Source organism: Phaethon lepturus, unplaced genomic scaffold, assembly GCF_000687285.1.
Source record: "Phaethon lepturus isolate BGI_N335 unplaced genomic scaffold, ASM68728v1 scaffold11479, whole genome shotgun sequence".
NCBI classification, from domain to species: domain Eukaryota; kingdom Metazoa; phylum Chordata; class Aves; order Phaethontiformes; family Phaethontidae; genus Phaethon; species Phaethon lepturus.
The window spans coordinates 8,115-23,174 of record NW_010561245.1 but is presented as its reverse complement, the minus strand read 5'-3'; the positions used below and the strand labels follow the sequence as shown (position 1 = coordinate 23,174).

General features: G+C 44.7%; 1 protein-coding gene across 1 annotated transcript in view; it reads left to right on the top strand.

Annotated features, from left to right (window-relative positions):
• SATB2 (SATB homeobox 2) overlaps positions 1–14,569 on the top strand; it is a gene marked incomplete at its 3' end in the record, with an annotated part of 75,949 nt that extends 61,380 nt beyond the window's left edge. Inside the window, exons 6-7 of the mRNA XM_010293944.1 lie at positions 9,510–9,722; positions 14,414–14,569. Coding sequence (XP_010292246.1) covers positions 9,510–9,722; positions 14,414–14,569 — 369 coding nt within the window. The remainder of the gene's footprint in view (positions 1–9,509; positions 9,723–14,413) is intronic.
• Between the last annotated feature and the right edge of the window lie 491 nt (positions 14,570–15,060).

Below are 15,060 nucleotides of genomic sequence, written 5' to 3'. Positions count from 1 at the left end.
CAGGAGCCCTGTTGAGATAAGACTGATGCAGGCAGAGAGGACAACACACAAGGGATGTTTATATTCCTGGCCTTACGCTTAGCTGGCCACTGTTTCCTTCCCTCCAAGGCAACCAGGGAGCCCACTGGGAAGAGTGGATCAAGAGTGGATACAGGGAAGAGTGGATCGAGGGAGTGCAGAAAGCTTGCTGTGACTAAGGTGGTTAGCAGTATTGCTGGGGCAGGAGGTTCAGTTTCTAGCTTGTGTAATTGCATAGTTTGTGCCCAAGTTCTTCATGGCCAAGATACTTGGCCTTGGCTCCCTTTTGTGGATCTGCTGGCCTGTGACCCACAAGTTGGAAATTTGCAGCCTCCTTGACTTGAATGTGTTGTTTACGGAAATAGTTTGTTCCCTTTGTTCAGACTGAACTAATAGCTCGCTAATGGAAAGCTAGGCATCCTTGTCTGGTCTTAAAAACTGTGTGTAAGAGTGAGTGGGTTTGAATGTATGAGCTGTATGAGGCCTATCGAACACTTGGGAGTTACATGGTCATACCTGATATCTTTATTTTAAAACGGAGGGTTTCTTCATTAAGCGTGTTGACATGCAACCAAGTTGTAAGCTGAAGTTGCTATTAAAACAGTCATTAGTGAAAGCTTTAACTTTGGCGCTTTTTGATTGTATAAAACTGTTCAATCTTGAGAAAAACCAAGGAAAAGTCTGATTAATACTGCAAATCCATAGGAGAATCGCAACTGTCAGAGGCAGAGCAGATGCACCTTGCAGTTGGAATTGCCCTGTGCACATTTTTAAAACCAGTCAAAGCTTTGAAAAGGCCAAGGTGAAGGACATGCCTGCAAGACATAGGCTGCAGAGGGTGAGAAGGTTTTAATGCGCAGGGGGAGCAGCTGTCCCTCATTGGTCTCAAACAATGTGCAGTAAAATCAAAGGGGCTGTCATTGCAGGCTGGAGTTCTCCAAAAATGCCTACCTGGCTGAAGCATGCATCATCTTTAAATCATGAGAACTTCTAGGTGACTAGTAGCCTCAAAGTGTGAGCACCCCTCAGGCTGGCTAGCTGAACTACTGTGAAATGCGAGGCAGGACGAGGGGACTGCTGGCTAAAGCTGTTGCAAGGCTGTGGGCTTCTTCCTGGAGGAGAACACACACACGGATTTCGGCCAGCCTCAGGGCAGAGTCCTTGTGCCATCTCCCTCTTGCACTATAGTGTCTCGTAATACAGCATTCGGGTTGCAACCAAAAAGTTGTAATAACCAAAGCTTGCTTATCGCAGATTGTGATGTATTGAGAAATGGGCAGGTGGTGATGGTTACAGAAGAAGGAGGACTATTTTGAAGGAAATAGCGCGAAAATGCTCTCTCAGATTTACCTTGTCCTTCGCTGGAAAGTTTTTTAGCAAATCTGAAGGTGCTGCAGTGATCTGTGCTCTTAAGAATCCTAGCTGGAAAACAGGTCATGTCAATCCTGCGTTGCATAAGGAAAATGAAGATACTCCCCTTCCTCTCCTCACTTGCTGAGCATCCCTCTTTGCTGCAGGCTTGTGGAGTTGCAGTCAGGATGGTTGGTCAGGCTGTAAGAGTCCAGACAGTCTAAATCATTGGATCAGTGAACTGCTGCTCTTCTCGGGAGCGCCCAGTGGACTGCAAAGCTTATAGAGTGAATGAGTGTTTCTGTTGATACCCTTCTTTTTTTTTAAAGCATCTTTTTTTTGCCAATGTTTTGACATAATAGCCAAAACTAGTAAAATGTTTGGGCGAGTGGCCAGTGCTTGTTTTACTGAGCAGCCTCAGAAACTGGAAATACCCGTGAACCTGAAGCTTTTTGAATGAAATAGTTGAGGTGCCACATACAGAGAGCGCTGGGTAACACCAGGCATGTTCAAGCTGCTTGTAACTCTCTTCCCTCTCTCCTGCCCTGAGTAGCTCCGGGTGAGAAGTGTTGGCTTTCCAGCCTACAGGTAGGAAGGCAGTGCTTACCCAGCTCGGCTCCTGCCCGGGTTAGCAGGTGCCTAGCTGTGCCTCTTTGGATTAAAGGAAGTAAGAGCACAGAAACTCTACCAGCCTCGGATGTAGTGAAATTTATGATGACATAAACTAAACTGATCCACTGTGTTCAAGGGATTTGCTTGCACCTTGGCTGCAGGAGTAGGTTGAGACATAGGGAAACGCAGGATCGATGCTGGATGGTGCCACAGCTTCTGGTGTGACAGTGGGCAAGCCCAGGCTCCTGCAACGAGGAAAGGGGAAATAATGCTTCTGCAGCACGCGAGGTGTTGCCAGTTAGTGATAGAGGCTCTGAGAGCAGGAGCATGGTTGGTAAGGAAGCTCCAAAGAAAGGCTTTGGAGGCAGGCAAGGAGGGAGGTGCGTTGTGACTCCTCATTTATGTCTACTTCTGCTTTCTTTGGCAAAATTCCCCCAAACTTCAGTGGGATCAGAAAAGAGTCCTCTCACAGGCTTTAAGGTCAGAAATATGGTTTGTTGAAATAACTAACTCTTCCACCTCTACTTGCTTGTGAGCCAAATCTTGGACAGAATTCCTTTTGCAAATAATTTTCCCTTTAGCTTAAGTGAGAGGAAGACAAGCAGCTTTAATTCTCTGCCTGATATCTAGTGAGACAGTCATGCTGCATTCAGTGCTATGGTGTCTGCCCCATTGTGCATAGACTTTCAATTAGGAAGGGTTCTGGTTTTGTTTTTTTGGGGGATTTTTTGGGGTTTTTTTTCCCCATAGAAAACTCTCTCTTATTGCATGAAACCCTTTCATGCTGTCTGCTTGTTTTATTCTTGTGTGTAATGTGGCACAAGCAGCGTTCTGTTGTACTCACAGGAAAGAAGGCAGTCTGTAAGGGAAGTGCTTAATTTAATAAATTGCAGATTTTTGGTACATGGGATATTTGTTCCAACAGTGGGTTTTGCACTGCCCAAAATTTCAGTTTCAATTAACTTAATTGTATTCAATAGGCTGAATGAAAAGATCTTAAGTAGTATGTGAGTCAGGCTTTCAGAATGTGTGCTTGTAGGAGGCGGCTGCTGCCTGCTCAGCTGATGCACAGGAGTCCTGAGCCTTGGAAGCAAATGCATGGACATACAGAGTGTGCATGAGCTGTGCATCTTACTCCCTTTCTGGTATACTGCGGTATAAAGGCTTGACATGTCATATAAATGGTGGCACTTTGTGGCTGCAGGTGGTCGGTCTTTCTCTGCCTCCTTTTCCCCATGCATCCACATTCAGCTCCACGTGCACATCCTGTCTTCCCTCATAAAAAGAGATACCATAATAAAAAAGAGGCTTTATTAAACTAATGCAATAAAGGCATTTTCTTTGAGGATTTAAACACTTCATTTTTAATAATAAAAATCAAATTGTCATTGTTGCACCCTGTATAAGTTTTATTCAAATCAGCCTCTAAATGCTTCGTGCCTAAGCAGCTCTCTCCTGAGATGTATGTATTTTAGCATTAGTTAAATGAGTTTAAGAACGAGGCTCATACTCTGGCTGTAGGCAGTGAATCTAGAGATCAGGAGATTTCTTTTAAATGAGGGACTGATGTGATGCATTCAGCTCCACTGAAGGGTACTGGGAGACAGCTGGTCTCCCATTTACACTGATGGAAAACCAGTCAAAAGTCCTTTGAGTTCTGAAGTTCGTATGAACTGACATGAATGTAGCACCGCATGTTTTGCCCATTGGGATAGAAGAGATGGTCAGGGAGCAGGGTGCAAACACAGTTTTGCCTGATGGAAACTGTGGCAGGTTGGATATGAAGGTGCTTGGTTTGGCTAACCACTCAAAAATTTCCATTGATATTCTAAAGGAACTTTGCTCAGCAAAATTGGACTGGACACATTGCCAGGATAAGCATTTCTAAGAGACTTCCAGCACTTCTGTTTTGTATCCTAGCTGGAATTAGGAGGAGATGCAAGGGAATGGAAATAAAACAGTGAGCATTTGAAAATTAACTTGTGTCCTAAGAAGCCTGCAAGTACTTCATATAGAGGTTCTTGTTGAATGCTGTATACTTAGAGGCAGAGAGAAGTATTTTTAGAATTGTTGAATGTATCTTACTCAGCCCAGAAGACAATGTTAAAGGTGAGACATGGAGTAAATGCAGAGAGGCAAAGAGATGTCATCGTAAAAGCCTGCCTTGACATGAGAAAAACAGAGTGGGTGAAGGCACTTTATTTCCTTGAAGGGTTCTGAGAAGTTAGTGCTTCTGCTGCAGAGCTCCCTGGGCTGACCTGCCTCCTCTAGCTTTCAATTGCAAGTAGCAGTCAATTTTAAATATAGATGGTCATTTTAGCCTGGCAAAATCAAGTTTGTTGTTGCATGCAGAAGATACGATTTCGGTGTAGTTCAGTAGGAATGAGTAGCTAACCAGGGGTTCCCTGAGCGCTGCCTTCCATGCTAGAAATGGGCCTCGTGTGCTGAATTGGGATGCTGAGAGGGGACAGGTTTATGTCACTGATATTTAAGATTCAGATGTTGAATTTGAATAAATCCCTACACTTTCTGATCCTGGTCAGAGTCGCATCTATACGTGGTGTGAAGCAGAATAGCTTTTCTATTTAGACTGTCAGTTACAAGTACTGAGCTTAAAGTACTTGGAGCTTTAAGTACTACAGGAGCAATATTTTTCTAGTATTTCAGCATTTTCTGTGTTGCTTTTGGCAATAGCTGAAGTATGGAGAGGCACAAATAAACCGAAAGTATGAAAAAAGTGTTTATGCTTTTTTAGTCCTTCATATATATAATCTCCTTATACAGAACTTAAAAAACTGAGGTTTAGCACATTAGTTGAGTTTATTTAAGTTTTTGCCTTGGCCAACATTTAGGTTGTCCAACCTGTTTTGAACCTTTTTAACCTTAGTGCCTGCTGTTGTAGACACATTGCTTGGGTCTGTACGAGGGGGAGCAGAGCTCCCATCAGAATCATTGGACCTGACGTGTGTGAGGTCCTGGCCAGTGTTAGCGAGTCTTCTGCTGCCTGACAGCCCTCATCCTCCTTTGTCCCCAGGACATGGGTGTCTGGGCTGCACTCCAGCATGACCTCCTCACCCCCATCCAGATTGCTTTTGAAAAGCTCTGGTTGCAAAACTGTCCTGTGTTTGGCCACTGGTAGTGCAGTCTGCTGTCCCACTGAGATCTTGTTTACACCCTTTCCAGGCCTGAGACAACGCCCTTTGGGAAGAAGGCAGAAAGGCTTCGCTTGCCTTCTGTGGGCTTTGGTCAAACCTTTGGGTTGGCCTCGATGGCTGGTCAGTTGGTCCTTTGGATGTAGGAGTCTGTCTGAATAACATTTGCTCTACATTGCACTGCCTCGTCTTTCAGAAGTTGCTTAAAGAAAGATTTCTTGCCCATGAGGTGTGGGTTGTTTGTCCTGGAAATTCTGTAGTTAATAAAAATAAAAGAAATTACTTCACAAATGGGTTTTCATAGAATGAGCGCAAAGGAAACCCCGAAGACAGTAACTTTGCTGGCTTCGTTTTGAAGGACTAGATTTCATCTAGTTTGAAAAAACACTGTCGAAATTACTCCTACCTTAAATAGCTCCAATGACTTTTTTATTTTGGTTGGGTATTTGCTCCTTTTTCCACCTCTGGTTATTATTTTTAAGTCAATTATGGATCCAGTGTGTAATTTAAAAAATGGTGCAAGTTCCAAGTGTAAACCAAACTGTGCCTGCACGGAGCCCTTGTCTCGGAGTGAGCGCAGCCTCGTTCATGGGCACGGCCTGTGTGAACGTTAAACTTTTCATCAGTTACCTCTTCAGCAACTGTCTTAAAAATGATGCACAGGAGTGGAAAAGCAATGATATTATCAAGCTGCATATCCCAAAATGTATCCTGAGAGCTGTGTTCATTATAGAAGATTTGTTTGTCTATTCAAAATCAGTTTGAGACTTTCTAGTTCTTGAGGATCTTTTAGGATTGCAGAGTCGGTTACCCTGCAAACTGCCAATTTTTAAATTTTTTTTTTTAATACGTGAGATGTAAGTAAGTTGGAACGAGCTAATTTAGCCAATGGAATTTTATAACAAATGTACGAATGCTGTGGGTTTCCCTCCCTCACCCCCTCCAGCAGAAACATAATTTGCAGAAATGAAAACAGTCCCTGGCTGGCTTTAGGATTTTCTCAAAAATAGAAACAGTGGGGTTTGTCTGGCTGGGCCAGTTTCCTCGCCACACACCTGGTGTATATCACTTTAAAAAATACATTATGCCTCATTAAATTACAATTAAATGAAATCATGATCATTTGTTTTTCTGGAAGGAAGATGTTTTGCATATTGAAAGCCTAATTTGTTGCAGGTGACAAAAAGGCTGAACAGATTATTTAATATCACTTTATTTTTTATAATGTTGCTCACTGGTTAGTTTGTGTATACTCCAGTAGCTCAGAATTATATTATTGTAAACATTATTGCTCTCAAGATACTTTATTTTATTGTCCTACCCTATCACTCAGCTATCCAGCCGCTGCTGTTTACCAGCGTTGTTTATCTTCAGTTGCAGGAAGACATGAGATTTTTCCCTCTGAGTCAGTTTTCTTATTATGTGTCCTGCTGTTTACACGGTTCCTAAGCTGCCAAGGCACTTGGAGGAGCAGCAGAGAAACCCTCTTTGCAACCAGGTCTTCATCCTGTGGGCGTGGAGCGGGGCATGGGGGAGCAGGGCTCGGCCCCTGCGTGGGGCTGCCGGTGTCGCGGCGCTGGGAAGGAGCTTGGCCCCTCGCTGGAGCGGGTGCCTGCAGGAGGAGGTGAGGCTGCCGGCGGCTGGGCAGCCTGGTGATGGAGCGGCCGTGCAAAACACTGGAGCAGAGACCCTCGTAGAAGCAAGAGCTGCAGGGTTCAAAGGCTAGGCTTCAAAACTGCTGGATAAGCTGTTTCTGGGGGAGAATCAGAGCCTTCAAGCACAGGAGGTGGTATCTCAGGCAGTGAGATACCTCTCAGTGCCACGACCAAGCCACTTGTACCTGTGAGTCTCTGATTTACACAGGGAGTCAATGACTGCACTGAGAAGTAATTGCTGGCATGCTTTCACATGTTTCTGCTCTCCATTTTTGAAATTGGACCATAAATTTAGCTAGGCTAAGATGGGAGGGAGAAAAAGTTGTCTTAGAGTCAGCTCCAGTAGCTTTCAGGTACCTTTCTTTCAACCTAAACTCATTAATTTTTGAAGTTGATACTTTTAAAAAAAAAAAAAAGTTATGTGTCCTTTAAAAGACCCAGGAAATTAAGAATTTAGAAAATCTGTGGAACTGATATTTCGTTTATTTACTGCATTTGGAGAATTTTCCACTGACTTTAAGGGAAGATTATAATAGGGATTTGCTGTATCGATCTTGGAATTGTTCAAGTCATGGCTTCAGGCTTCTGTAATCTCCTTTTTTGGTTAATCTCCCTCAGCCTGTGAGCCTGGCAAACTTTGGAAAGCTTTTCAGAATGTCCCTAGCTTCTCTTGAGGGGTGGTGAACCCTGAGGAAGAAGCCAAGTATGAGCATGCAGTTGTGTTGAGGTCACAGAGAAAACCAGAGGCCAGCCTAGGGCCAGCCCAACACTGCACCTCCTTCAGACTTCTTCCCAGCGTAGACCTCTTTCACCAGCTGGCCTTTCTCTCTGATCCCATTTCTGACTGGAGGGTCCCACCATGGCTCCATTCCCAGCTCCAGTCCTTCTGGTAACTACTCTGATAATTGCAGGAAAATGTAATTGGGAATCTCTTAGCTTGATTATGTAGATGAGGAGCTGAAAAGTTGGAGCTGTATGCAGCCTACCTTCAGGTTGTCTGTGGAGCTTGTTTTGAGCACTTCTGGCATAAACACTGCTGAAGTAGAGCTTTCATGTATGTGTTTTAATGTAGGTATTTAATAGCAGATAGCAGATAAATGCAGATACAGATACGTCATTTGCTGGTCTATTGGTTTTGTGAGTAAGTCTGGTAAATAAGATCAATATATACCAAAAATGTTGGCACTTGGTTAACTGGCCAACTGTAGTGGTGGTGTTTTAGCAAGGGTTTTTGCAGGAGACTCTCTGATATGGAAGAATATAAACTAAGAAAGATTAAATGTCACAGGGTCTTTGACTACGTGGTTGTTTTCTAGTAACATTTTTCTTACAAGAAAGAGTGAGCCTTGACTATACTCGTGAGGCACCTTGCCTCGGTCATGGCTGTAAAGTAACTGCAAAATGCCTGTGTCAACAGCGACAGCTAAATAGTGTCCGGGGCACTGCAGTGTCCCTTTGCACGCGGTTGCTGGACGTTGCTCCTTTCACAGCAATAGGTTGAGGTGAGCCCTCCAAGCTCCAGCTGGGATTTCATACGGCTTCTGTGGCCAGCGTTCCTGGGAGCCGCGCTGCAGAGAGCCTCTGGGTTGCGGCCGGAGGGAAGCGGGACGGGAACTGGACTGCTCAGGGAAACAAGCGCAGAGTAGCCTTTTAAAATAACAAACCTCCGACTGCCATTTCTTATGATATGTTGTAAGTAGTCTCGATGGGCAGAAATGATCCCTCTCTGCTTCTTTGCACACCGGTACATTTAAACATCTGTAGTTCAGGAAATTGCTGTTTCTGCTTTCTGGAGTGAAATACCCGTTTGTGAAGTGTCGGATGCGAGGGGGTGCCTGGGGGAGGCTGGTGGCACATGCTACGTCCCGGTGGTTTCTGTAGGCCCTGATCCAGGCTTGTGTGTTGTGCCTTTAACTTCTAGATAACCTGTGGAAATGTTGAGTGCATAAATTTAATCTCATCATTAGATTTAAGCCTCTTTTAATGACGTTTTCATCTCTCCAGCTCCTTTTTTTTTTTTTTTGGAAGTGCTCTGCTGGTTACCTCCTGGAATAATGGCTTTTGTAAAAACTAGATGGATATGGTGTTCATTCACGGTTGCATTGTGAAGCCTGTGGTATTTTAAAATGAGGCATGAAAGAATGGGTTAAATCCCTAAAGCTAGGTTCTAAGGCTTTATTATTGCTCCATTTTTCTCCTCTCAGAAATGACTGTCCAAACCAAAATGAACGGACTGTAACATCAAAAACCAGCCAAACGTTTTTCTTTATAAACTTCCTGCACTGTTTAAATGTCGAAACTAAATTTACCAACCTTGGCAGATTTGTCAAAGATGAACAGGATTGCCAAGTGTTCCCAGCTTCAAGTAAAAAGAGAAAGAGAGAGAGAGATCTAACAGCTCCTAAAATATTTGCAGCAGGCACCTGGTGGTAACTGCAATTTCTTCTACCCAGTGCACCTACCTTCCTATCCAGCATCTCCATACTCAGACACTTATTACAGTGCCAGAATAGGACAGTCCCAAAATAAACCCCAGCCCCCAGAAGACAAACACTTTCCTACAAAATATCCCCTCTGGGAGAGCCCATGAGATTCTGCTGTAGGTTCTCAGTATTGCAACCCAGCTGGTTACACTAAACAAATTTTTAAAAAAACATAAGCCAACCAACACATGACTGGGCTTTGCTTTTTTTTTTTTTTTTTTTTTAATTTTTTGAACCAGGGCTTGTTGTCAGAGATCCTGCGTAAAGAAGAAGACCCTAGGACAGCTTCCCAGTCCCTCCTGGTAAACTTAAGGGCGATGCAGAATTTCCTTAACTTGCCTGACTCGGAGCGGGATCGTATCTATCAGGATGAGAGAGAGAGAAGTATGAACCCCAACGTGAGCATGGTGTCTTCAGCTGCCAGCAGCCCAAGCTCCTCCAGAACCCCTCAGGTAAGATGCTATCCCTCGTTACTGTTGGTTGTGTGGGTTAGTCCAGGGAAGGAGTTCCTCTCTGCCCTTCCCCTCTCTGTTGCTCCCCTCACCCAGATGAGTTGTGGAGATCCTTTTGTAAGGTTTTGGAGTGGCTATTAAGAGACATGTAGTGAATTTCAGCAAGACATTGTGATGATGATTCTAGCTTTAATCAATGCCATAAATGCAAAAAAGTATGTAACATTAGTGCCTGAAAGAGTGCATGCGGGCTTTACATACAAGCTGTTGATACACCTCCACTAGATAGCTATTATAGAATATATTATAGAAAGACAGTGCATGTAACTTTTTATCTGTGTCCATTACATTCTGCAGAACACAGGGGAAATTTCTGGGCTTGTGGAAAGGTTCGTGTAAGTTGCAATAAAAAGTGTGTAGTGAGCAGAGGTTGACAGTGAATTAGACAGACATTGCTAGAAATCAGTGTGCTCTGTGTTCTGCATAGGAAATCACGGTCCTTGAGTTAGAGGTTTACATGAGTAATTATTTGAAGTACAGAAACTAGAGATGGGCAGGGTGCTGGGAAGGAAGATGATGCTTTACAGCTCCAAACCAGCTGTCATCCCATTGCCTTAACTGCACGTGTTTATTAGCATGCTGTTGCCACCCACTTCCCCGGGGAGGTTGTTCCTTTGCACTAAAAAAGAACATCCACATACTACACCATAATAGCCACCCTCCCTTTCATCAGACTGCTTGCAGTCCCAGATGTATACTCTGAAAAATCAAGGGTGCTTGCACAGAGGTGATGATTAACTGCTGTCATGACATTTGCCTAACTTGAGTTTGAAATTTCTAACCGTGCAGACATGACAGATCATTCTCTTGATCTTTAGTAAATGGGCCTGTGTAACCCTCCTGCTCCGGTGCTTTCCCAGTCATGTAGTCTGCAAAGTCTCGGGCTGTGTTAGCCATGCTTATAATAGTATTACCGAGCACTTCTCATATTGAATTCTGTGGCCACAGCTGCTAAAAATAAGTATGGATTGGTGGGGGGGTAGTTTTACATGCAAAGTGAGCATCCTTAGCGAAGGTATGTAGATACTGTTGAGCTTGCTCAGTTTAACCCCAGCATTTGGATGCACTTCACCACAATACATGACGTTAAGAACTGTTTTCACTGAAAGCAAGCATATCCTGCCAACCCAGATTTGATGCTCTATTTTTATTACATGGGAAGCTCATTGTGTAACTCTTATCTTTTTTTATTTACCTTTCAGTGAAAATAAAATTATAAAGGGAACTATTTTAATGTTTAAGCAGTGTGTGGACTTTCTGCATTTATATTTGTTCATGAAAGAATTAGCTTATTGCTACTTACATTTATTGCAATAGATTTCACAACTAAAATCAAATAACAGGAGGAAACGGAGAGGTTAGATGCAATCCAGTGAGAATAAAAATTGGATCTGTTGCCCCATCTCATTACTCTGTCAAAATACAACATTTTTCCCATGTTCTAGCCACAGCTACAATTTTCTTTCAAAATAATGGAAATTTTGCCTGCCTTTTTAAGAGCTAAGCGTTGCTAGAAAACCATTGCTAAAAGTATAAAGCATCCTTCCCTTATTTCGGCTTGAAGAATCCAGTAGAATATTGTGAGGTTTTTAATTGGCAAAAGCAACACACAAAGGTTTGTGTACCCGGTGCTTGCCTTGTGCCCGGTGGATAACGTTTCCCCAGCCCTCAGAGGGCCAGCACCAGTCAGCACAGGTGCTGTTTTGACAACTTGGACACCTCTGCAAATGAGGCTGCTTCCCAGCTCCCGGGCAGGCAGCACGGCTACTGCGCTTCCCCATATGCCCGGTGTTAGTTCTGATGAGACAAATGCCATCCTCGCCTGCCGCGCAGCGATTCCCGGCAGCGTCGCCTCCCCGGGCAGGTATGTTACCTACCCCGGAGCGAGGTGCTTTGGGGCAGCAGCGGTAGGAGCTGCACCGTCCTTTCAGGAATTGTGTTAGGGTGCCGGAGAAGTTGACGGAATGGCATTTGGAAACATGGTTTCCATAGATACCGATCTCCTGCGGCAGTACTTGCGGGAATGATGCTCGAGTGCGCTGGATAGGAGGAGAGCACTGGCAGATAGCGCTGGAAGCGCTGGTCCTGGGGCAGTTGCGCAGGCAGGTGTAAGGGCATGCAGAGTAGCCCAGCTCGGCTCTCCCTAACTCTAAGCCAGCCCCTTGCCCCGCCTCGCGGGGTGTCCCCGGCTCAAGACCTGCCCCAAGGTGAGAACAGCACATTGATCCGGCAGACGGGTGGGAGTGCTGTGGGGAAGAGGCTCGGAGCTGTTGAGCTGTTAGGGGTTATTGCGTGCAGGTGGAAGACCGCGGTAATGGCTGGGTTGCAGCACTCTGGCACTGTGGTTGCAAACACTTCTTTTTCTTTTCTCCCCACTGTTTGCAACAGGACATTTCAATAATGGCAAACTCCTCCTTAATATCAAGACCGGTTTTGAATCTCTAACATAAAATACTCTATTTTAGTGACTGTGATATTTTGTTTTGGTACTTGCCCTACCTATTTCGGTGATTAAATAAAAAATGGCCCCACTTTCAGTGTGTAGGGCAGGGTTTTTTTCTGACATGTAGCTGGGGAGCTAGCAGTGTAGGAGACCTATGCAAGACAGAGCTGTATTTTAAATCTTTCTTTTACATGCTAATTTTGTTCTTCCCAGGATCTCAGGCCTCCGTAACGGCCTTTGAGGCCATGGTGACCTCGGCTGCTGCGCTAGCCCAAGGCTCCAGTGACTGGGAAGCCTTTTTTTATACCCGTCAAAGCACTGCAGGGCCTTTGGTAAAATTAAGCTCCATTAAATGAGTCCTGACAGACTTGGACAGTCTTCTTCCTCCCCATGATCTCTTTGTTGTTTTCTTATGTTTCCCACAATTGCCCTAACTCTCACCTATCTGTGAACGTTGAATTTCAGAGTGTGGTGTCCCTGTCGGTCCACCCGTCGGGCTGTACCCCCCATGTGTGCATGGCCTGTGGGTGGGTGTAGCACCGGCCTCCCGGGCGGCGTGGTGGGCTGCGCTCTGCCCCAGCTGCCATCCAGCTGCCCCCGCCTGAACGCGGGGGGCTCGTCTGAGCAGGAGCAGGAAAACCTTAGGCCCTTTTTACATGGGTCCTGCCTACGACAGGCAGGGAACAAGCCGAGAGGAGTGCCTGCTGGGCTTGGGGGGTAGGGAAGGGAGAAGATACAGGTTGGTTAAAGCTTTATCTGGAAGCGGTGGGAAGAGTGATTAATCTAGATTGTTGTCTTGATTGGATTTGGCTCTGTTAGTAATGTGGCCTTTGGTACAAAAAAGATGTTAGGGACAGGAAGATTTGGAGGACAGCAAAACAGAAGGAGAAGTTCAGAAGGTTTGGTTTTGCCTAGTTAACCTTCCCATTAACAAATAGGCATGTGGGCATGTCTGCCTAGTTAAAAATTAACATTAGATGTACTCTAGCAGGCTTCAACTCTGGCACAAAAACAAGAGCCAGCTGAAAAGGTTTATAATTGGGCCAAACATCTGAATGTCACCAGGGTTTATGGGGTTTTGGATCTGTTGGGAAGTGTGAGCTTTGCCACCTAGGTTGTTTTGTTTCCCCAGACCTTTACATCTCAAGAGAAAAGAGACACCTACATATTTCCCTTAAAAGGTGTAAGGGGTACAGCGATCAGCCCTGGTATCTCTTCTCTTTGAGGTCAGGAAAGCAAACGAGATCTGCCTCTCCAAGGGGCCGCTGGTGCTGGGAACGTTCAGCGAGCATCGTGCCGCCCTCGCTCCCTCGCCTGCCAGTGTGTTCTGGGGTCTGCCACGGCCGAGGGTCTTTAAAATAAAAGTCTTGTAGCAGCCTGCTGACCTGTATTGATAGAAGTCTTGTAGGGGTAGTCCAGCCCAGGGAAAATACTGGCAGCATCCGTTATTGTCCTTCATTTGTCACAGAAGCTGATGGGAAATCATTCAATTAAAAGGAGTGCAGCAGAATACACAAAATCTCAATATGAGTTTAGGAGAATGAGGGCAGCACATCAAAGGCATGCCAAAGCCCAGCTTTATGAAATGATTTTTTTTTTTCATTTCCACTGATTTCCTAGGTGAAATTAGGTGACTGTCTGGCTAGCATAATGATGATAAGGCTGGGAAACCATACATACTCAAATGACATACGTATAGTTTTAATAAAGGATGAGGGAGACTTGAGGGAGTGCATTAAATTGAGCAATAATTTATTATTTAGAGACCTCTACCCATTTACTCATTTTTTCTGGGAGAATTGGCTCTTCCTCCAAGGTGTAGGCCACTTTTAGAGAGGGGGGAGAGGGTAGAGGCTGGTGCCTCTGCCGCAGTAGCTAGCTGGCAAAGCCAACTTCAGCAACTGCCCGCAGCCGAGTGCCCCGGCTACCTATCCTGCTGTTGAGCTGCTCAGTAAACATGCTGGGAGAGGGAGAGGGGGAGAGTTGACAGGGCCTTGCATGTCCTATAGGAATGCACTGCAATTATTTCCAATCACAATTAACCTGATTAGAATAATGGACAGGAAGTGTCCCTCTGTAGCTAATGCAGTTTGGCATCAGCTGACTGAAATCCTTTGATAATTTCTGCACAGATGGCTGGGCTGAAAGCAGCACTTTTTTAATTATTATTTTCATGGTCTCTTGGTAGGCCAAAACCTCGACACCAACAACAGACCTCCCCATTAAGGCGGACGGCGCCAACGTCAACATCACAGCTGCCATTTATGACGAGATCCAACAGGAGATGAAAAGGGCCAAGGTATCTCAAGCTCTGTTTGCCAAAGTGGCTGCCAATAAAAGTCAGGTGAGTGGTAGGGGGGATTTCGTTGTGGCGGGGCTTTTGGGAGTTTTGTTTTTAAAGCAAACTCTGGGCTTGGAACTAGACCCGTCTCCTCCTCCCACCAATAAAAATACATCTGTTCCTACAATAATAATAATAATCTTCATCTCTGGGGAACCTGTCGTGTTTTTGGCTTTTGCCTGCTTAAATGGTTTCCTTTTTCCTTTTAAAATAGGCTGAGGAAAAGATCAGGTCACAGCCGAGCTTCTTCTCCCCTTTTGTACAAACGTACATGTCTTTTCCTGCGTGTGGTATATAAACTTACACCTATGCTAGCAGGACAAGGTCCTTTCAAAATTACGGTATCCTTCTCGTTTGGGAGGTAAAGAAATTGTTTTCTTAAGTGATTAACTGAGGGAAGGCAATGGGAAACCGCACATTAGCCAGGTGTTTCCTTTTTTTGCATGTTATATGTGCTGCATACGGTATTGCCATGTGAATAATTCACATCAGAT